This window comes from Aphis gossypii, chromosome X, assembly GCF_020184175.1.
Source record: "Aphis gossypii isolate Hap1 chromosome X, ASM2018417v2, whole genome shotgun sequence".
Lineage (NCBI taxonomy): Eukaryota > Metazoa > Arthropoda > Insecta > Hemiptera > Aphididae > Aphis > Aphis gossypii.
Genome location: NC_065533.1, coordinates 1807665 through 1833054, shown reverse-complemented (window position 1 = coordinate 1833054; position 25390 = coordinate 1807665). Strand labels below are relative to the sequence as shown.

The 25390-nt window shown below is 24.4% G+C and overlaps 2 protein-coding genes and 1 long non-coding RNA gene across 4 annotated transcripts; 2 read left to right on the top strand and 1 right to left on the bottom strand.

Moving 5' to 3' along the window:
• Positions 1 to 279: 279 nt before the first annotated feature.
• LOC126552853 (DET1- and DDB1-associated protein 1-like) lies at positions 280 to 13058 on the top strand. 2 transcript variants are annotated; one of them, XM_050207915.1, is made up of 5 exons: positions 280 to 612; positions 1205 to 1334; positions 1822 to 1883; positions 3403 to 3522; positions 12986 to 13058. In XM_050207915.1, exons 1-4 carry the CDS (start codon positions 610 to 612, stop codon positions 3484 to 3486), a joined length of 279 nt encoding a protein of 92 aa, XP_050063872.1. In that variant the 5' UTR covers positions 280 to 609; the 3' UTR covers positions 3487 to 3522; positions 12986 to 13058. The 2 variants fall into 2 exon arrangements, with proteins under 2 accessions (XP_050063872.1, XP_050063871.1); XM_050207914.1 differs by lacking the exon at positions 12986 to 13058 and having other exon boundaries at positions 282 to 612; positions 3403 to 3550.
• Positions 13059 to 13117: 59 nt separating this feature from the next.
• On the top strand, positions 13118 to 19917 carry LOC114130303 (integumentary mucin C.1-like). The gene is made up of 6 exons (XM_027995249.2): positions 13118 to 13252; positions 15161 to 15211; positions 16705 to 16901; positions 17007 to 17127; positions 18696 to 18812; positions 19707 to 19917. Coding segments are annotated over exons 2-6 (648 nt in total). The 5' UTR covers positions 13118 to 13252; positions 15161 to 15209.
• A 1880-nt stretch (positions 19918 to 21797) lies between these two features.
• On the bottom strand, positions 21798 to 23678 carry LOC126552830 (uncharacterized). Its single transcript, XR_007606277.1, has 2 exons — positions 23416 to 23678; positions 21798 to 22617 (listed from the first exon to the last, which is right to left on the bottom strand). It is a non-coding gene; the product is annotated as an uncharacterized LOC126552830 (long non-coding RNA).
• Positions 23679 to 25390: the final 1712 nt, after the last annotated feature.

Sequence of the window (25390 nt, the reverse complement as noted above, 5' to 3'; positions counted from 1 at the left end):
AGTACTGATAACCAGTAGTTAAAATTGATAAGAGTTAGTTAGGTTTTTAGCATGGCTTTACTATCTACTCTTAAGCCGTGGTTTTTAGCTATTTTAAATAAGGATTTGTAATTTTACGTTTGGCACGTCGGGTAGGTAAAAAACCTTCATTATTATTATTATTATACGAGGAGCTTATTATTCTAAGGTTGGAATAACCGATCTCCTGAAATTTAATTTTGGTGATATCTCGCTGCTATCAAAATCGGGAAATCAATACCAGCGCCTCCACCCTTTATCAGTCGACCAACTTTTACCTATAGCGATAGCCCTACTACGATTCTGATTTCCCACAATCGGCGTGTCGTACTGTCTTTTAAGTGTCTATCTGTCTAGCAGACAGTCGAGACTGTTAGTTGTTACTTAACTCAACCTTTAGTATTTAATATTTATTCTACTTTCTACAGAGACTGGACAATACATTTTTACTTAACATTAAAATCATATTATTCGCGTTTATTATCCAGAGATAATATTGGCATTTCACATTTGCCAATTCTACTTTCCGTTTCTAGAACGAGCATCCAATTTCCTCTAGACTCGCTTTGCTGTGTACATTTTTTGACAAAAATGGTGAGTATACGATTCTACACCTTACTTAAAATGTGGTAGGTAGAATGTCACATTTTTTACTCCTAAATTTACTTATGGATCATGTTGTTTCGTTAAATGTCATAGATTAGATATACATCTTGTTTATGAAATTTTCATTAGTGTGGAATGATTTAAGAAGATAAAATATGAATCTATGAAGCATAGAATAATATCATTTTGATATTACATTTTTCGATTAAACATAAGTATAATCAATGGACAATGGTATCATAAAAACTATTTCAGCTCAATTGTTTTCTCCTGTTGAATATAGCTGCTATTGATTTTTGTTATATTAATTTCTTGAGATTTGGTTAGTAGTATCACTAAATAGATTAAACTAGTTATACAATGCCAAATTTATTCCCATGACATATTTTTTTACTAATATATATTTAAATATCAATAATATTATAATATAAATAAATTATTATAGGTAATACATATTAATATTCTATTCAAACAAATATAATTAATATTTTATTATATTTGTAATAGAAAATTCAGAATCTTTTTTGTTTTCAACCTACTAAAGATGAAAACAATTAAATTATAGTTTTATATTTTTCAGTCTATAGAGGAATTCTTGGACGGAATGCCAACCTTTGATGAACGCAATTTTTCTCAATTCTATCCAAGCAGTTTTATATCTAGACGTATACCAGTTTACATAAAAACAACTGATACACCTTCTGAACAAGGTTTGTAGTTATCGTATTTACTTATAATAAATTAAACTCTATACTAAAAGAGAAGATACTGTAGAAAACATGTATGGACATAAACTATTTTCATTCGTCATTTCGTCCATATGATCTAACAGTTTAAATCTTACATATTACTCTTATCATATTAATTTTCAAATAAAACTGATAATTTACCCTAGTCTTCTCTTTTTAAATAGAGTTAACACTTGTTTATCAGTATCATTCACATATAATGTTTAACAATAATATATTAATACATTATATATTTTGAAATTCATACTTCTTTTTTAAATACTTCCAATATTTGTTGTATATAATATGCAAAGAAAACTGTTAATTTTAATTTTAATTTTTCATCACAGAAGCAAAACACGATAATTACTGTTTTATATCTTAGTTTATTATTATTATACGTCAACCATTCACAATGTATCAATGTTTTTATATTTTAAAATTTAAATTGTATTATTTTTAATTTCAGTTATTGTTAATGACACGTCAACTGTATTACTCAGATATTTTCATAAGAAATGGGATATAAAGGTAAATATGTAATTTAAAGAACTATTTAACATACTATAATTTCATATTAACTGGTTTTTAAATATAAAATCTTATTTTAATTAATACTTCTATTGGATAATATTTTTATAAAATTTAAAAAAAAATTATTGTTATTTGTGTTTAATCAATATTTTTTCTCTACCTAAATTGAGTGTACAAATACAACATTATAGGTTATTATAGGTTATTCATCATTAGAATTTTCAAGTATAAATTATCATTTTAAACTTTCAAGTTATTTATCCATGAATACTCAAATAAAATAATTTGAAAAATGGCTATTTTAGTATTTACCTAACATTAATATTATTTTATTGTATAATATATTAATAACAAAATCACAGAAATATTACTTATGTTTTGTAATATTTAGTTTTTTTTATTAACTCTTGAATAGGTATGAAGGTAGGTTAGGTAGGAAGAAGGTATGCTTCCTTGATAAGCAAAAGTTCCATAAAAACAAATAACACTCCTATTGGTTTTGAGAAAAATGCATTTTTGTAGTTTTCATTTTTTTAAACCTTTATTATTTTCTATACTATTTGATTTTGAATAAAATAAATATAAAACATAACTTCCTGTATTGTATATTTGATGATTAAATGCAACTAAATAATAATAAAATAGTATTATTGACTTATTATATAGATTAAAGTTACTTTTATGTTATTACTTAGCAACATAGGTAAACCATATATCATACTTCTATTTACTAAGAAAAATGCCACAAGTAAATTTTAAAAATAAAATTTTTTAATTATTTAACAGTACCGACAAAAATAATAACATTCACTGCAATGATCACTTGTACAATAACAAATGATTTACAATCAGAACAAAATAAAATTATTAAAAGTAATAGGTAACAAAATTATAAACTTTTCAAATGATAAAAATTTATAAACTATTAATACACAATTATAATAATACAATCAATTCAGATAATTGCTAAGCATAATGACATAACTTGGAAGTATTAAAAAAAATGCCATATCTATAAAAATATTTACAGCGTTTATGCTTAGTAAATGTAAGATAAGGCGATCTTACTTAGTACCACTTTTTATTTTTGGTTACTCTTGCCATTTTTAATAAACTAAGTATAATTGTGTTTTTAACCTATATAAAGTAATTTAAATAATAAGTAAGTTAATTTAATAAAAAAATTTAAGAATTTTTTTTTTTATTTTATTTAATTTAGTTTTTTTTTTTTTAAAGTAGATTTTTTTTCTTTAGAAAATATGTATAATCGGTAATATTTATAAAATGCTGCTAAATGTAACTAATTCATTTCTTTTTGAGTTACGTCACTTTTGCTTAGCAGGGTAGTATGTACTTATTTTTGTATAAATTATACTTAAAACACATCAACTAGTTATTTTTTAATCTTATATTAAGTTGTATTACCATTTTTATATAATCATAAATTATAAGAAAATCTAATAATTATAACCCTCACAATTATATTGTACATTAATAAATTTAATTTATATTCTAGAAGAAAGATAAAAAAAGAGAAAACGATGAAATAGGTGAAGAATCTGGCCCATCAACATCAACTAGTAAACGTTCAAGAATTTAATGTTAAACCCCTTGTGATAAAATGATTCTAATATATGTAAGTTTTCTAATGTTTTTGATAAAAATTCCTGACTTGGTTAATTTTAAGAACAATGCAATTTGCTAATTTGATGATATATTATGGCCTGGTTATCAAACTAATTAGTATTACACATAATATTATTATTTTGAATAATTTTTAGAGTTTGCAAAAAAATTCAATTGAAAACTCTTTATTTGGATATTTACAACTTATAAACTTAAAAAAGCACTCTATTGATAGTATTGTATGTTTAATAATAATTCATTTGGTCATTTAATAGTTTTATATTTGTTTTCATTACATTGTAGTTAATGTATTACAAAATTCACATTTATTATCTATATAACAATATTTTATGTTTAGAATATTGTGGTTAAATTTTCACAATATTATACTTTATTAACAATTTTATGCTACTCTACACAAATTTATTTATGTTCCATCAATAGTTTAAAATATTCTTGTATAACACAAAATGCAATAAATTTCTATTTATTTTGAAATGTCATAAAAGGTTATTATGTTATCATTATGTTAGTGAGGTGGACTCCATATTTAAATATGTTGTTTATTTTATGTTTTCTGAAACTATTTTTATTTATAATCTATACACCATATTTTGTTTAAAAATATATTTCAATGATTTTAAGTTTTTATACTCTGAGTTCTGATAATTCATATAATTCGGCTTACTATATGTATCGTACCTACTTTTTAAAATATATTATTATGTTATTTTAGCACATAATGCGTTTTCAATGATCATCCTCCTCTATTGTCATACTTTGGAATTCGACCTTTCTATTCACCCTATGGACCGTAACAGATGGTATACCTACATTATATTACATAGTATATATACGCACGTATACCTACTTGTTGAATTCCAACTGTCATTCGTTGTTCCTTTATTTTACACGTATCGAATTCAAAAATGTGAAGATTTCGTTACCTACCTACCGATTTAAGAAATATTTTTTGAACACGTACACGTAGGTATAAAAATGAACGCACAGTAGCTATGCATGAACAAAAATATATTGTATATAAAAATATATTGTGAAGCCTTAGCTTAACATGCACCGTATTACTGCACGGACGAAAAAATGCATTGCGATGCGCAACTCTGTATTCTAAAAATATTATTAACACCTAAAGTTTACAATAATTACAATATTGTCATAAATGCTTAGCTTCATTTAATTGTATACTGACAACGACCATAAATTGTGAATTTAATCACTTATAGAGTGGAGTGTACATATAACCTGCGTACCTTTCCAAATTTTCGAATTAATCATTACTGATGGTGAAACATTATTATTTATTATACTCAAAAAAACATTTTCCTTCACCCTTTAAGGTTTAAGACTTTCTGTCTAATCATAACATAACCTTTTAGATTAATCGATAATTTGTTCACTTTAATAATTTACAATTATACTAGAATTACAATATTTATTAGTTCTTTGTAGGTACTTACATCGAAAATTAAAATATCCATTTTTTAAATGATTGTATTTTCAAAATTTGTAATTATTTAACAAGCAAGGTTTTCTCTCCTTGTTAAACAAATAGCGTCTATTGCTAATATGCTGCAATTGGAAACTAAAGTTTATAAGGTAGGTATTTGTTATAAGTAGGGCTGGGATTTTAATGCACTAAAAAATCTCAAAAATTGCCCTAAAAAATGCAAAAATGACTTAAAAACACAAAAAAAAAATGCAATATAAAAATGCATTTATATTTATTATGGCTTAATAAAAAAATTTGAAAAAAATTGTATAATTTATTTATTGTTATTGTACATTGTTACTTGTTTTGTTTTGTTGTATTTCTGTTTTCTTAATCATTCATTATAAAATAATAATTAAAAAAAAAAATTACTTAATATTTTAACTTGTTTTTGCTAGTACATATTAGCCAATAGGTATATAACGGCGATAATTTAAGCAAAAAGTCCTACTAGCTATGATAAAGTTGTTATCGACGATAATCGATTATCGTGCTATATAATTTATAAATCGTACCGTGGCGCGTCGGCAGTTTGCTGAAAATATCTTGTCAATCGTAACAATTTTCGTTCAATTTATGAACACTAGAAACTAGCACTAGAACACTAACACTAGTAAAAAAGATGTATTTGCATCAAAATCCCAGCCCTAGTTTTAAGGTAAATCAATTATTGCTGGAAACGTTTAATAAAAATAGTGTAAAAAATATAGCAATAAAAATTAAAGTTTGTCCCACTCCCCACACACCCAACATGCTCACTTGGATGAGCACGGTAATCTCGATTATAATACCTAGGTAATGTAATATAATATATATGTAATGTAAGATTATACTGATAAAAAAATCACGATTAAAAACAAACGGTATATACTTTAAGAGTATAAGGACACTCTGTACACCCAAAACTGTACCTACAAGCTGATTTTAATTCTTTGTAATTTTATGAGGAAATGAGTTGTTATAAATTTAAAAAATATATTAATATGTGTACAAATGAGTCTCAGCCGTGACCACGCACAAATTCTTAAGGAACCTTAAAGTCTAAAGATCACGCATAAGGTGATTATAAAATATATACCTAATGTAGTTTTTTATATTTTTATAAATAAAATAGGTATTTATTAATAATTAATTAATTAATATGTGAAAAATCATAAAATTTTTTAGAAACTTTCTAAACGGACCCCCATAGAAATTAAAATTCATAATTTACGTAAAAGCTTTAATAAGTCAAGATGCTAGACAAATACCTATTAGTTTTGAATTAAAAAACAATAATTAACACCGTTAAACTGTAATTTTGCCCAAATTTAAACTTTTTGGCTTATAGAAAAATTATTGTACCTATATTTATTAGATTTGTTGATTTCAATATAAATAACTTATGAGACAGTTTGTATTAAATTTTAAAATTCTAAGTATGAATATTTAAAATGTTAATAATTAGAACATCAAACGCTCCCAAAAAATTATTTGACTTTCCTATCGAATTTTTTTTTTTTATTTAAATTTAATTAAATTTTTATTAAATTTGAAGCCTGATTGATATGTATTGTATTAAATATATTTTTATTTAAATTTATTATTTAATACTGGATGTTAATTATTGAATTTATGTTAACCTTTAAGTATTTTTTCTTTATTTACATTTTATTATTATTATTATCATTATATTATTTCTCTTTAGGTGTGAAATATTTAAAAGACCAAGCACCTATAATAATTTTAGTGTTTTATATGATATCCTGAATAATAATTTTGACGAAGAATTTTTATCTGAAATACACTAATGGAAGTATTAAAATACTAATATTAATATTTTTAATATTCTTATAATATAATTTAATTTAGGTAAAAAAAAAAAAAAAAATGATTTTAGTTATTTTGTTTTGTACAAAAAATGTAATGCTATTTTGCATTACTTGATGATTTTCGTTAATGTATTATAGAGCCGAAGTCTGGACAGACGAGACGGCAGCATAGGTTTTACGTGTCTAGATTAATACAACGTTTGAAATCGTTAAAAATTATATTATTTTTATTTTTTATGCGTAACGTTAAGTGTATTTTGTGTTTATAACAATGGTATAATTAAGTTTTGTTTAATGTTTTCTAGTTTTTTTTATAATGTTATTATAGAAAATATCGTAAAATCTGGTGTGTGCTTGTGTGAGCGTGTCACTGTAGGGGGGGGGGGGGGTCACTACGATGCTAATTCAATAATTTTACTTTATTATAATTTATAATATGTATACAATTTGATGATCCCTGTAAAACTTTTATATTGTATTAACTATTATTATCTATGACGGCTCTATAATACCTAACTATACGGATGTTATGACGGATTTTTTTATATTAGAAAAATCGTGTTCAAAAACAAATTTTGAAGAACTAAAAAAAAATAGAGCGTGATTTTTATACAAAGTTTAATCTAAAATAACAGATTTTTTTAACAGAATGTTGTAAATTTAATCCTACAATATTAATTTAGTTAATTAATTTAAATAAATGTTTTTACCTTTATTTTTTTTCTGTATGTATTGAAGTTATAGGTTTTAAGTTCATAATTTTGGTTATACTACAAACAGTTATTATGACCTATAATTTTCCTTGGTCCATTGAACGTCATTTTAAACGATTTCTACTATACTTAGAATTTTAAAATACTATATTAAAATATTAAAATCTTGTATATTTAAGTTAATCAAACTATTTTTATTCGTAAAAGAGGGAGGCTGTTTGCCCGTCTGCTTCGTGGCTTCTATGATGTTACGCGACTATTCATCAACTTTGATGATCTAGTTGTATTTGTATAATTATTTTTAAGTTAGGATTTTTACCAAATCATTTTTTATTATTTTGACTACAATATTACAATGATATAATGTTATAATATATCATATATATTATATACCTAATAAATAAAATATAACTTATAAGTATATCATTATAAATTATATTTAATTATACATATGTATTAGTTGACATTTAGACTCTCGAGTAAACAAATTATATTACATTTTAGTATGTCATTATAATCTACTTTTAATTATTTGTTATTTAGAATTAAGAAAACAAATTAAAAAATATAAAATTATCAATACAGTAAGTTAAATACTACAATTATTACATTAAATACCAGATAATAATAGTGTCACAGATATAACACAGATTATTTGTGAAATGCCGCAAACTGTGGCTTGATTACGATCAAAGGCGGCATCCTACAACATCATCTATAAAAAGCCATAAGACACACAAAAAAAGATACTTAGCCGTTCAGTGGGTTAACGGTTCCAGTCGCTCACTCAGTTTTCACTATATTATTATTTATTATAGGTACATTTTCTGAATTAATATATTGTTGTTTACTAAAATATTATATCAAGATATTTTATTATATTTCATTAACTCCTAAAATATTGTAAAATATCAATCCATTCAATATCCAAGAAGATAATTCTGAAGTGCAAATTCTACAAAAAGGTAAGGCGACGTCTGTATTCAATAAGTATCACGTATAATTTTATTAAAATGTGTATATTATACTAAAACAAAAACTCTCGTACTCATCCCCGTACTAAGATACTTAGGTACCTGTTATATTAAGAAATTATACTAAGTTATGAGTCGAGGATATCAAATCAAACATAATAATGTTTGTTAAAAAAAGAAATTTGAAAGGTCGATAGTTCAAAACCACACACATTTGATTAACGATTAAAAAATAAACATATTTTATTGCTATTAAAATAATAATTTAGTACTAATTAAAAATACATCAATATGTAATTAAATTGAAATAAATTTATATCCTAATGTTTTTAAATAATCAATTAAACTAATTACGTTGTTAATGAAACGATAATATACATTTAAAATCGATATGTTTTCCCTACTTCTTTCCCTACTTACCGTTTATGGTTCAGTGGTTCACGTTGCCGTTTCGTCTTTCGTATATGTGTCGTATTTTAGATAAATGTATACGTTAATGGGTATTATAGGTAGGTATACGTTATTAATATATACATCAGTCAACAATGTGTGTGATATTAAATAGTTTGATTTGCGGAAAATATGTGGTATTAAGGTATAAATATAAAAGCTTGAGGTTTTGAACGATGACATTTTTTTGAAAGTGTGCGGTTATAAAGGACGCTCATATAATTAATATACCTACTTATACTTACATGCTAATATAATTAATAATTATAATCTCGAATCTTAAAACTTAATATTCTATTCTAAAATAAATTCACCGTTCTCCTGTTTATTATCTTATTTTTTAACTCATTACAAACATTAGTAAGTTAATAATTAAAAAAAAAAAAAATTAGTGTTGTAATTTTCAAGTTATTGTAAATTTGTTAATAGTTACTCAAAACTTAGCTGTGTTGGAAATACATTTTAAAGGGAACTATTAATTAAATATTGAAATATATTAAATTTGTATATACCTTTTAGGTAGGTATATATTTTGTATAGTCCTGTAGGTACTAGTATACCTACATAATTAAATTATTACTGATGTATGTACACGGATATAATATATACCGTTATATAGGTATACGGATGCATGATATGGTGTATGGATGCGTGTGCAACATAGATATACAGTATACACACAAGTTGGACAAAAAGTCCGATTTCAGTTTTTATTGTCGGACAAAATATTCTATTAAATTTCCATTTATAATTATATAATTTATTTCATAGGTATATACTATGTATATTTGTATACAATATACATAATAAAATACAATTAATTTTTGTTTTAATAAAATTTAAAAATGTTACATACAATTATATATATATATATTATAAATTATTATATTTTATTATATTTTATTATTCTTATATAAGTAAAATATAAAATTAAAATAAATATTATTTAACAAAAATTAATAATAATTTAATAGAATATTTTGTACTTTCGGACTTTTTGATCGATTAACATATAATATAGATATACCTAGGTACCAATAAATAGACAACATTTTCAAAATGTCGATGTGAAAATACACAAAACATATTATGATTTAAAAATAAATGATTAAAATATTTATGCTCAAAGATAAAATTTATTTTTGATTATATACCTAATTATGGTAATATAAAGCGTGCAAATAATATAACCGTGGGCACTGAGCGTGTATAACCTACTCGTATGAGTCGTATGTATGGCTAACGAAAGAAAAGGTCCATATGACAAGATTGATTTACAACTTTACAAATACAGGCTATATACTCGTACATAAAAACATTAAAAGCTGTTCGTAAAACATAATAAATAAAGTATTAATACAAAATAAATATAAACAATTATTGATCATATTATAATTTACATCAGTATTACAACGTATGTGTGATAAGTGGTAATGACGGGTCGTATCACATAGGTATTCACAGGGCCGTATTTATCATTAGGCACTGTACCTACCTACTACCTAGGGCCTACGAAAGACGGAAGGCCAATGAAAAGATGCCTAAATATAAAAAAAAAAAATTTATAAAAACATAAAATCTTTCGCTTCACTCACGTCTCACAACAGCCGCTATTAATATATATAAAAATAATAATAATTAAATTACAATCATTTATTAGATAATTAGCCAATACTTATTATGGATAATAAAACATTCATAAATTTATATTTTTAATATAGTTTTATATCAAAATAACGAGCATGCTATTTAGTATTTTATTATCTAAATTAAATTATATTTTTGAGATTTTAAACTCATTAAATTCTGTATATTACTAAATAAACATTCTTAGGTTTGACTCACGATTAGTTCAATTACTATATAATTTTAAAGTCATAAGCGTTTTAATTCGTCTGCCTGTGTGTTTCAGACTAAAATTATTCATGAATATACGATAAGCCTTCATAATCTTTATATCTAGTACCTTTTTATCTAATAATGATGCGATTAGCTAAAGCCGTTCGAATATTTCACACCGCAAGAGAATTAATAAATAAAGAGAAAAATATAATATTTAATGAAAATTAAACTTTGAAGTTAATGTTTTATTAAATGTTTTTAAATCTTGCAAAATAAATAACTAACACCTAATAATATTTTATTATTATTTATTAACTTCTATGTAATATAATATATTAATATATGTAAGTATCTACCTATCATGTATTTAATAATACACTATATAGTCATGTCATTAATTTTAGCATAGCAGTTATGAGTAATGAATAATACCTATAAACATATATTTTTTTATTAACTCAAAGTAAAACTTTAAATTATATGCCATCCGCATATCTATGCGATCCTATGGTTATGATCAAGTAAATTGGTGAAACATAGTACGATTGTGTCTGCGTTTTACCTTTTTAAATGTAAAAAACAACACCAATGCACTCCAAGCGATATAATAGGTACTATATTCTAACAATTTTCAAATACATTATTTTCAAATATAGTCGGACTAAGTTAACTCAAATTTCAATTTAACCAATTTCAACTTTATTAATACATGGAATTTGTCGTGTTTTTTCATCACTTTTACAATTTTACAGGCTTAGGACTAACAACAAAATTTAATTTTTAAAAATTATATCTTATTAAGACATTAGTACACACACAATGCACTATTTTTATAGTAGCTAACTGGCAAACGTTACAATATGATCCATAAACATTGATTTTTTTACCTATGACCAAAAATAAAACCAATGGAAGTCCCAACCAAACCTAATATGTCGATAGGTATATTAAAAATTATCAAGTGCTTGTATAATAAACGCACTATCATAATTCATATTGTTAAATATATACCTATAATAATAATATATACCTAGAGGTAAATTCCTACCCAAAATTGAATATTTTTTTCGGGACAAAATAGACCAATAATGTTTAATAGAATTTATAAACCTGTTTTGTTTTATTATTTTTACGTAATAATCATACGTACATTGGCTTCCTTAATTTTTAATCATTTAAAATGTACCTACCTAATATGCAAACCGGTTCCCATATTTTTATCAGGTACGTAAAACATATTAAATATTATTAGATAATTGAATTGAAATTACAATACATTTTACATCAAAATGTTTGAATTGCAGTTCAAAAAATTGCATTCGATGTTATGATAATTACATATAGAACTCATTAATCTTCATTTTAGTTAACAATTACATGAGTTTGTAATTCGATTTAGTAGTATTGAAATGATATTATTTCGCTACGTATGTAATTTAGAAATTAATAGTTATATGTTATTATTTTTAAATGTATATAAATAGATAAATAATATTTAAATTTCAGATATATATTAATATTATAATAGAAAAATTTCAGTGACCTCAATAGACAACAATTATTATTGATAAAGTGACTTCGACACTGCTATAGATAAAATATTGTTTATGCGTACGGGTGCTGCAGTGAATGTGTTGTAGGTATTGTTATTAATTGTTAATTATTTATTTTACTATCAGTAATACGGTCTAATGTGAAACATCTACATAAAGGGTTAATATGTCCATAAATTTGGTATATTGGCAATCTGGAGATCATAAAATATATAAGACATAAGTATTAGCTATCGTATACACTATACGGTAAAGGTTGCCAAACTTTTTTGATCACGGTCTACTAAAATATACTTCATCTTTGAGGAAAGACATCCATTGAAAGATTTTTTTTATTGAATAACTATAATTATTTAAAAACATATAGGACGCGTGGTCCTAAAAGTAAATTCTAATATCGTCATTGTAATTGTCCGTGATCGACCGTTTGGCCGGCCGCCCCTGCAGATATACTACGACAACTCGGGACGTTCACCCAGGTAGTCAGGTTACATGTATATACTTAACCGAATATGCACGAACACTTATACACACATACACACACATAAACACATACATACCTACATTAAAATGTTTAATATCTGTGCAGATCGCTTATGTTTCTTTATACTCCCCTCTAGGTTTAAATTTACACAGCATCACTTGTTTGGTGAGGATAAGCGCTACCTGCACAATAATTGTTACTGTTTGTCCACCCTGAATCGGGATCGAATTGTCCCCACTATTCTACGAATATCACAACATGTGAGCAGTTCACATTACTGAATTATTCGAACGCAGTTATCCGTTGACCAGCATTTAAGTAGTTGTAGATGTTCCTGATCAATATTGTAGCTGAATTTGTTTGACTTCAATTATTCTCAAAACAAGTTACTATATACGAAAAGGTTAGTTGTAAATTTAAGTACCTATACATGTATTCGTTTTAAATTTTAACGTTTTACTGTAACTATTATTTAGTTTTATTAAGAAATAAAATTTATGAAATGTATTATATACCTAAATTGTTCAAATAACTCATATTAAATTGTAAAAGAAATAATGAAGGTAGACAATTAATTAGGTTGGTAGAAACAATTTTTTTTTTTATTCACATATTAAATTAATTACAATATATTATTAAATTAATCTAGGACTAGGTACTCAATTAAAAGTTTAATAATTGTTATAGGTACTCGTTATATAGGTAGGTCGTAGGTATATATAACTAGAAAGTTTTGTGGTGAGTTGGATCAAATAAATCTATATCATCAATCAGATTAATTAAATTAAATTATTAACACATTGTAAAAATAGTATATACCTATATCCTAAAATTATACATTATCAATGATTAAATCATCCTTTTAATTTTAACTTGAATCCTATGTAAGATTTTAACATTTACATTTACAAAGTCTTTCCAATTTAAGGGTCGAAGATTATTTATCAATATCACTTTAATTAATATTTATTCTTTTTTTGATTTTGATGACTTATATAAGGTTCTTTAATTATACTTTTTCCTTCTTCTTTGAGTTTATTTTTATTAATTATAGTTTGATAATTTGATTAAATAATTTTTATTCATTATATTTTTTAAATATGATTTTGATATTTTTATATAGTCTTTATTTATATTTATATACTTAATATGGTAAATTATTTAGTTTATATTATTAATTTGTGGAGATATTTATTATTATTTATATATTAGATTTTTTTAAATTATTTATTTTTATTATAAAATTATTTTATTATTTAAATAGTTTAGTAAAAATATTAATTTGTGGAATTCAAGATTATAAATAACAATATTGTACTTAATAATTAAATTCATTTTTTTTTTATTTTGAATTTGTGATTAATTAATTTTGATACATTTTAGTTTATTGAATATATATATAATTCTTAATCAGTTTTTTTATGCGATTTCAATAGATCGGATGTCTTTAGTGTTCATTTTTTTTTTAATTTCTTCTACAATTTTATTATATAGAATATAAATATATAAAGTATAAGTTATTAAAGTCTATTTTCAATGCTTATACATTTTTTAAAATTTATATTTGTTTTAAATATTAGACTTAATTTAATTTGAATTTTATTAGGTTGATATGGTGTATAGTTTATTATGTTTAGTTATTTTTAAAATAGAATGTCTTATTGATCAGGATTAGTAAAAGTTATTTTAAATCATTTAAGTGATTTATTTATCATCATTATTATATCTATAATTTGAATATTACATTTTGGATTTTGAAATTTTATTTTAATTAACTAGGTATTAAATAAATTTAAATTATTTGTTTTTTATTAATGTAATAATCATAATAGCTTCTTTAACTAAAAGAGCTCTGAAATTTATTTTTCTTTTTGGTTACCTTAAGGGTAATAGCAACTCATACATCTATTTTTTTATTAGTTCATTCTTCTACTCTAGTTATTACTGGCATTTATTCGATAAATTGTTTAAATAATTTTTTTTTTTAAATTTTCTTTTTTAAATTATTTATTATGTATAACTATATTAATGACTAGTTTGAATGCAATTTTTAAATTTGTTTATAAAAAATAATTACTTTTTCTACTTTGAGACAAATACGATTTATATTTGTAATTTTATGATTAGGTATATTTACTTTAATAAAATTATGTGGGTTTTGTGACAAGGATTTAATTTTTAAGTATTTTAATAAAATTGAATTTATATTTCTATAATATAAATAACTATTATTACAAGTTATTATTCTTTTATTATTTTGTATTAACTACTCTAGAAAACTTATTGAAAAACATTTATCCGTTTTTTTAAGGTAATAAATACAAGTCATTGGCTCAGAATCAATACTATTAAAAAATACGATGTAAGTATCTCATTATTATTTATTAATTTAATATGTCAAACATTTTTTCCCAAATATAAGAATCAGTATACCAATACAATTATCTTAGTGTTGTCCTTGTTAACTTACTGTATAAACAACATGGTGTTGAAATGAATTTTTTGTTTAAATTATTAACAGTTTCTTTATAATATATTATTTTTGTTTATTGTGTTTCAATGTTAAAGATGAATAGTATATTTACGATTCAAACAAACTTCGCTTCATAGCATACACACTTTACTTGTATGATAATAAAAGTAGATTAACTTATAAGAAGAGTTATAGCCACTCGCCAGTGTACTTTCAATAAAATTTTTTATAAGAACGGGGTGCAATAAGGCAATTAACTCTCTCTTATCCTTTAGGTGATGTTTTTTTAAATATTTTTCTGGTACATATATGTTGCCGTATGGTTGAAATTCAATTCTGAAATTATCCTTAGATCCGCTAACTTTTCGGTTACGTACAATATCAGAAAATGGACACTTTTGTACAGTGGGACGATAATAGAGATTTAGTTGGCAATAACATCATAAATTAACAGTTGGGACATGTATCTATATGGAAAAAATATAGAATTTTTATTTTTTGGTTGATAATAATGTGGTAAGCCAATAAGACTCCGCACACGTTCGTCTCAACCAACTCGGGTAATGAAGGTTAATCGGCGTGCAACTGCGTCCAACCTAATCCCGTTACCGGTCAAACCTTTTGTGCGTCCCACCAAAATAGTAATGATAATTACTAACAGTACTGTTATCGTGATTACAATCAGTATTTTATGGTGTAAATAGTTTCCATATTTTTATTGTATTTAAATTATCTAACCATTTACAAGCTATTTAAGTTAAGATTGAATTACTTGTCCGACCAAAACACGTCGCATCCATGCATCTTTACTACCAGATTTACCCCCATTTCAATTTATAATTCACTATATACACACAGTGGCATCACCGATACGGATGATGAACATCTGTTTCTCCAATGTTGTCAACTAATGATAAAATACACATCGCTAGATTAGGGAGGGGGTCAGACTGTTATTTATTTCCACAGCTTAAACGCACAAAAGTGATTCAAACTTGATAAAATTGATTATAGTTGAGCCATACTTAAGTAAAATGTTATCATTGTAGGTATGTTCTAATTGCTATATTCTGTGTCAATGACTACACATTTTTATAATATTGTAACACAACAGTATTTTGAGGAGGCTAAGTCAAAAAAAAAATAATTTTTACACAACACCTATTGTCGTTTTAATTTCACATTTTCGAAAGAGGATATAACAACTGTATTAAATTGTTTATTAAGTTGATAGCTATATAAGATCGATTGAAATATTTTTTATAAAGATGAATTATTATTGTAGGTATCCCATTTCTATACCTCCCTTAAATTATTGTTTATATATATATATATATGTACACACAATATTTATTATTTACGCATATACTTGTGTATTTTAGGAATTATTTGAAAGCAGTTTTGATGTTATGGACCTACAATATAGCTTTTATTACATCGGAGAACACTACCGTCGTCCGCGGCAGTATAAACGCATGGGATAGTAAACAAACCTATTGCGGTGAATTGCTCACTAGATCTATAGAAATTCTCTGTGTAGAGATGAGAATAAAGCGGCCGCGGCCGCGGCGTCCAAGAGGTAAGTAAAAATGTTACAACTGAAACCAACTTTAAGAACAATATTTTTGTAATACATTATAGGTAATGGTTTTAATGTATTTGTGTATATTATTATCTGTTCCAGATATTGTTGAACAAGCCGTAGGTAGACGCCACAGAAACCACCTATTTTTTCAAAAAAATTGCTGCGACAGTCCATGCAACTTAAACTTTATAAAAGCTCATTGTCCGGTAAAACGTAAAAGGTAGGTATACCTAATTTTAAAAATAGTTAAATTTAATAAATGTTGTTCAATTTTTTCACTTTAAAAAGTAGTATACCTTATACACCTATATATTTAAAATATTAAAAATTATAAGTTACATGATCGGTATTTTATGATAGACATAATTTTTTCTTTATTGATTATCATATTGTACTACAATAATACCGTTTACTTGCGTGGCTCCATCATATAAATTATATTAATATAGTATCATCTACATAAGTAAGACCATATACCTCGTGTTTAATAGTAGGTATCATACTTTTTTCAATATCATATCTCATTCTTATCTCAAAAAATTTCAAACAGGATTACAGGAAGCTTTTTGACCTACCTATTTTAATGAGGATAAGACAGAATACATTGTAAAAAATAAATATACGTAAACTTTCAAATCTAAATGATTAAATTACTACCTATTTTATTGTTTATGAAAGTAAATAGTAAATACATTACAGCAAGGACGTATTTCTGGGGGGGGCGATGGGGCGATCGCCCCCCCCCAGAGCCTCTGTTTTTATTTCTATTTAATAGTACCTACTTTAATATTTTCGTAATTATATGTAATTATGATACAAAAAGTGTTTTTTTTAAAATTGTATCAATAAGTCGCCCCCCCTTGAAAATAGGGCCAGAGACGCCCTTGCATTACAGTACAGTTACAATACATTACAGTTTTTTTTAATGTAGGTACCAAAGTAGTTACCGCTTTGATTGTAGGAGTCAAGAAAGTCATTGTTATTTGTTTATGATAATGATTTATGAGTAAATAATAATTTTGTTAATCTAATGATACATAAATTATTTTACTCAAAAATAATGCTGCTTATTAAATCATTTATAAAATACTTACCTAATGATTGTAATATTCATAGGCTGATTAAATTTTTAACGAAAACATTCCGTAATATTATTAATTACAAAATAATTACTATATACTTTTAAAATTTTCGGGGTTTAGAAAATAGGAAAATTTCGAAATTGAAACGCTTACTATAAAATATTATCACTGTATTATGTATATTTCAGTATTTATTAATTGATAAATAAACAACTTATAAGAAATATTGTATTAATTTTCAAGTATTACAACCAGTAAAACATTTTTATCTAAATATATATATATAAAACCATTCATGTTTTACATTAATTTTCTTTTTGTTTTCTCTGATTACTTTGAAAAGTATTGGGGTTTTTTAATTTTAACCTTTTTAAAGAACAATTTAGATCTAGCTTTCTATCAGAAATCACTCTTAAAGTTTGAAATTGAATTTTCAACTACCTACTTATCACATGTATTGTGTATAGTACATACACACATAATATTGTAAAATCAATACATGCATCGCTTCATATAGAATTTTAAGTTATAAATTTATAATATTAAATAATTTTGTTTTTTGCTGGGGCTTTAAGAAAGAGTTATCAATATTTCATTATCATTGTTTTGAATGGAAGTGTAACGTGCTTTGTTTTTAGAAAACATACAGAAATCAAAATGATAATTATGCAAAAATAAATTAATTGTGAAAACCTGTTATTTACAGACATAATAAGAAAAATGAGAATAAGAAGAATCCCTCAGTGTCTCCGGTTAACAGGACCCAAAAACCAATTATAACTAGAACCAACACCACTGCATTACCGTTTGATATGTTGTTAAGGTATTTATAGTTAATAAAATACTTATGAATACCATGGTATTTTAAAATAACAATTCAGTGTAATACAGTGCAAAAGCATTTGAATAAGTTCACATTTAAAAAATGAGTTAAAAAATTGTTTATTTAAAAGTTGATATTTCATAATTTAAAAGCATTTTGAATTTAATATTCACAAAAAAAAAATTGTATCTTGTCTAGTATATAATACTACTCCAAGACGAAAACACATAATATCTACAATATGAACAAACGAAAAAAATTGATATCAACTGACCATATTTGGCATATTTAGGAATTGTCTGATTTTATGTTTTTCATAACACACAAATAATTAGGAAAACATAAATAAATTATTTAATCATTCAAATCTATTTTTTTTTTAATTTTTAGAAAATTTAAATTAAATATTGTATAGTCTATATAAAATATTATTCTCTAATTCTTTATGTTACATATTATTTTAAATTAATTTTTTAATAAAATATGTACTTAGAATACAAATACAATAAAATACGCACATTTTCTTTAGGGAAATAAAAGCTGAATATGTAAAATATGCAAATTCTTATAAGTCCCGAGCACTATTCATAAAATATAATAGAAATTTATCCTTTTTTGGTTCTTGTTATTAAGTAATTATTCAAAACATTTAACACACCTATTACAATTAACTACTTAATGACAAGATTCCTTTGTACAACATTAGTACAATATAATAGAGGAACATCTCTGGTTTGTTATAATAATTACAATATTAAACAATTACTATATTTACTGGGAATTTAATAAAACATTTTATCATTAGAATGTACTTAGTATTCAAAAAACACATTGATTTCCTTATTTTAATTATTCAAAAATCAATTTTATGTTAATATTATGTATATATTACAGACATAAGATAAAGAATGCCACAGTTTCAACAAGTGCAACTACTACAACATCTACAAGTACAACACCTATAAGTACAATACCTACAACTACAACACCTATAAGTACAACACCTATAAGAACAACATCTACAAGTACAACAACAACTACTACTACTACTACAGAGGACCCTTCATACGTAGACTATGCATTTTTTTTAGGATTTCCACCATAGTTTCATCAAGTAAATACAGACCGTATGGCAACCTTAATTTTATTTTAACTTCTATAATTTATAATAAGTATCAACTTTAAATTGTATTACTAAAATACTTAATAATTTCATTTTACTAGTATATTTTTATTAATAATTAAGGTTTTTTAATATGATGTTCTTTTTATGTTAGTTAAATTACTGATGATAATAATAATAATAGTAATAATATAATGGTGACCTCTTATACGGGTCTACCTTCATAATAAAAATGATATAGTTTGATAAGTTTGATATATCCTAAGAGCTAGCTAGAGTTGTACGAGATCAATTTCCAAAATTTTTAAAATTATTATGGGTTTCTTATGATTTCAATTTCGAACTGGAAGATAAACTCAAGAAAAATTATTTTAAATTTTCATATTGATCTTAATGTTGAGTTTTGAAATTTGAAAAGTTATTGTAATAAAATTCAGTTATATTTTTCATGCCAATTTATTGAGCTTTATTTTTTTTTCTAGACTATTTTCAGTTTTTTAACAAACCAGTATGATAATTTATGGATACAATTAGGTGTATCATTTAACTGTAAAATCAGGTTAGATTAGTTTACTAGAATGTTGTATGTCGGCATCGATTTGAAAATTAATAAGTATTTTCTTCAACTAATTTTGTATTTTTTAAACTTTAATGTAAAGTTGCCTTATCATTTTTGTAATAAATAATATATAATTTAGATGGTGGCATAAGGTCATAATGTTTGTCTATACTGCTTAATTCATACTTGTATTTGTGTAAAGGCTATAATATATCAAATATAAATTACTTCTACCTATGAATTTTTATTATATTTGTGTTTATTTTAATTTCAAAAATACATAAAAATTGATTCTTTTATTCACGAGTTTACTACGAGATATTAGTTTACGAGATATTACTATTATAAACCATTATTCAACTTTTCAACTAGGTATTAATTCAATAAGATATTTACAAAACAGCATTAAAATTATTAATAACAACAATAAGATATTATTATAATTTATTACACTACTAATATACCATATTAACAGAATTTATACATCACATGTAAACACGTATTAATATTAATATTAATTTAAGTTATATTTATTATTAATATTTTAAGATTGCACTGTTTCAACTCTTTTTATATTATGTTTCAAAATAATGTTTTTTTTTTAATACTTATTTTCATAGGTTTTTATTTATTAAGGTACATTAAGGTTTATTACTATATGTCATGTAATCAGATTATACTTATAAAAAAAATAATAATAATAAAATACTATTTTTAATTTATCTAGTTACCTATGTTAAATATTGTCATATTCCCAGCACTTGACTCAAAATTGAATATAAGAATATTCTTATGCTAATAGAAATGTAAATAAATAAATAATAACTTGTAGGTACTTTGTAATGTTGGTTTAATAATATTGGTCTAATGAGAAATTATAAAATGGTAATAATAAAAATATAGGTAATAATATCTAGTTGATTTGTATCATAAATTATTCAATCAAAGATACATCAATAAATAATATATACCTATATATTAATCATGTTCAGTACAATTATTAAATATATGCCATATTGCCATTTATGGATTATTAATAATACATTCATATAAACATAAAATATTACCAATGACTAATGATAGTAGAATAATTATTATTAATTATAATATATGTATATATAATATATATATAATATATAATTATAATTAGGCTATGCAAAATGACATTACAAATTACAATGAATAAAATTGGTAAATAAGCACGATTCCATACGTTTTACCTTTTTAGGAACATGATTCCGTACGATTTTGATCAAACAATAGATAGTCAAATAGATCCCAAAAACAACACGATTACTTACAATTGTCTGTGCAATGCTGCCATTTAATGTATATTGTCAATTTGTTTAAAATATTAAAAAAAATATATATATAAAAAATTGTAAAAATGTAAAAAAAATAATTATACAATACTTGATAAATACTTATATACTTTTGATATACAACAAAAATTATCTATTTTTTTTAAGTTGAATTTTTTTAGCAATTTTTGGCATAAGTATAGGTAGGGATACAAGGTTATTATTATATAAGATAGACATGCAAATCGTGTCCAAAAAGTAAGTGTAAGTGTAAGCGTACAAGTAAAAAAAATGAAACATGAACTGTAAACAGTGCACAAATATAATATAATATAATATATTGTAGGTACTTATATCAGCCTTCATTTGACAAATTATTAATATTCAGTATAATTTAATCAGTAAAAGGTTATCATCGACATATGTTTCTAAATGATAATGACAATTATAAGTTCCTAATGGGAACATATTATTTTTAATTTTATCAAAGGCTGGCGTTTTTTAAGTCTATATAAATAATATTAGGACTACATAGAATAAAAAGGCAAACTGTGTAATAGAACAGATTTAAAATGAACTATTCCCGTTCAAATGATGAAAACAGAATACTGTGTTTTTAAAATTCTATTTTAGTTAATAACTAAATCCTATTGAAACTTAGAACTTAAATAAACTTACAATTAACTAGCTTAACAGATTAATGTGATGAAAAATTAATATATATTTGATCATAAGTGTTCAGCAAAACGATTTTAAAAGTTTAATGTACTTAGAATCCAAATCCTTTTTCTTGAAAACTGTTGTGCCTTGTAATTCAGCTCACTAAAAAAAAAATAATTCATTAGATTATGTTAATAGGGGATAGCATTAATTTTATATTATTTTATATTATATTAATAAGATTGTACAAGAGAGTAATTCTTTCAGTAATAAATTGCTTTCGTTTAATACAGATAAATTATTTTTATTATTGTCTTTACTTATCAAAATGCCTTGGTTATGATGGCCACATAAAGGAATGTTTGACGTTTAAGAAAAATTACTGATTCAACAATGAATTTTAATTTAGCATAATTTTCAATAAATTGCTTCAATTTAGTATTATTAAGTATATTAACAATTTCTTTTGCCAGATTTTTATAGCTCGTTAAATAATCATTGGCTGCTTGTGTTGTATTTATATGGTATAGGTTTTTACTATGTTTAGTAAAATCACTAGTTTCGCCCAATATTTTGGCATATTTATTTAAAGGTATAGAACTAGACTTTTTAAAGTTACATTTTTATCTTTTCCTCCTTTATTTGCAAAAAAAAAATATAAAAATAACAAAAACACCACCTTTTTTGAGAATATACAAGTCATTTGAACTAAATAAAATGAGCTCTTTAGAGGTAACTTTTTTCTTGTTTATCTTGTTTATTATGCAAACTAAAATGGTATAGAAATGATCATCAGGAACATAAGGTGACTCTAAAAACTTTGCTTTTACATGGCCAGTTTGACTACCTTTTTCCAAATAATCACCAATATCGTTACTTAATTCAATAGTTGTTACAAAAGAGTTATAGTATGTTCATTTTTATGAATAGATCTGGAGATGAAAATTCATCTGAATGTACCTGATTTACAGAAGATACAGCAATTGGAACTAGATCATTCACATTTGGTTTAGATCGTTTTTCTAGCCATGCTGTAATTGAAATGTTTTTTTGTCTGTTTTCGTTCATGTTAAGAAACTATTACAAGCTCTACTGTTTTTACTCTAACCAAAATAATAAATAGTAATTTTATTAATTAATTAAAACATTATTCACTTTTTAACTGATATCAAAATGTGAAACATAATATTACTTATCAGTTATCAGAAATTTAGCCAGGAATTATTATCCTTCAAGGAGTATATTGGCCACTGATAAACTACAGTGTTGGCCATTGATAAAAAAAAAAATGTCAAATGACCAATTACCATGTAAGTCAGTTCACTTCATGGGGGGAGGGGGCGATCGACGGACATGAATAACACAACTCTTATACAAGGATATAATATATTATTATCTATGGATTGAGGCTCAAGAGTCTCAATGTTCCATTGTCTCTAAGTGGATTAATTACCTATTTAATATTATGACAAATTTAATTTGCATAATTTAATGTAGACAAAGGGGTGACGAGTTTGGTTTTTTTTTTGTCACTTTTCAGTGTCTTTGGAGATACCTTATCACTAATCTGTTGGTGATAAAGATGGGTAAAAGACCGATAACACAATCGATGAATTGTTTTTTGAGGAACTGTGGACCATAGTTAGTACCTAACCACAGAATACATTAAATTTAAATCTATTCTGTGATCTAACTATTAACTAGTAAGTTTGCCGTTTTCACATTTTCGTATTTATTCTTAACGTTTACGTTTGCTTTTTTGTCCTATATCGACAGTCGTGTCGACGTGAAAATACGAACTAACATTCTTGGGTACCTAATTGATAACTCGACAAACATAAGAACATAACAATAAAAAAGTAAGAATAACGACAATATTGTACAACATTAAAATTTTCTAAATGTTTTGCATACACAAAAAAAATTGTAAATAATAGACACAATTCTGAAAACAAAATATCGTAATGTATTAAATTATTACACATTATTTTATTTTTTATCAGTCGTTTTTATTGTACCTAACTTTTACTGTGGCATAATGTTAACTGTAAATATTTTGTTTTCTACTTTGTAATAAATTATTTTCTTTGATCAGTAACTAATCGTTTGTGTCATTTTGATATTCAACAATCTATTTTTTCTGTGCTTACTATTCATTTTAATTTTCAGTAATAATCCAAAATGACGCCATCAAAACGTACCAATACACATTTGGATATGAAGCCTTATGTTACACTTACTCGGCTTACCAATAAGGATATAAAGAAATATACCGGAGGGTGAGTATAACTTTTATTTCGGCATCATACTCGCCTTGCTTAGAGTACCTTGATAGAGAGAGTGTGGCCATAAGAACTGATAAGAAAATTGTCCACCATTAGTAGGCTAATAAATGGATAGCTCATACTTGATATTATAGGATATTGTATTTCATAGATTGTTTTTTAATACTTTAATGTTTTAATGTTTACTAAGAAGAATAAATACTTACTCATAAACTACTATAGTAGGTTACTAATACAACTATTATTTATAATAATATATAGGTATATTATTTATTCTAGAATAGTTATATATGATATAATGATACTTTTTTTTTACCGATCTTATATAGAACATTGGCTACTCAGGCCATTAGTTTGAAATTAACTTAAAATTAGTGTACACAGTTGTGATTACATTATGATATTTTGTTGCTTAAAATAAGTAATGCAGTTGTATTTCTTTTATAAATTTTATGATGTTGGTGATAATATTGTGAAGCTATTTGTCATTCATAGTTATATTTTACTGCATACAATTGAATGTGTTTGAATTAACAATAGTTTCAGTACCTAGTGACAGTTGTGCAATGTGCTCTGATATCTGATATATTAAATATAATACATTCAGGTACCCAAATGTAGATCCTGATAACAAAATGTTATATGGGTAC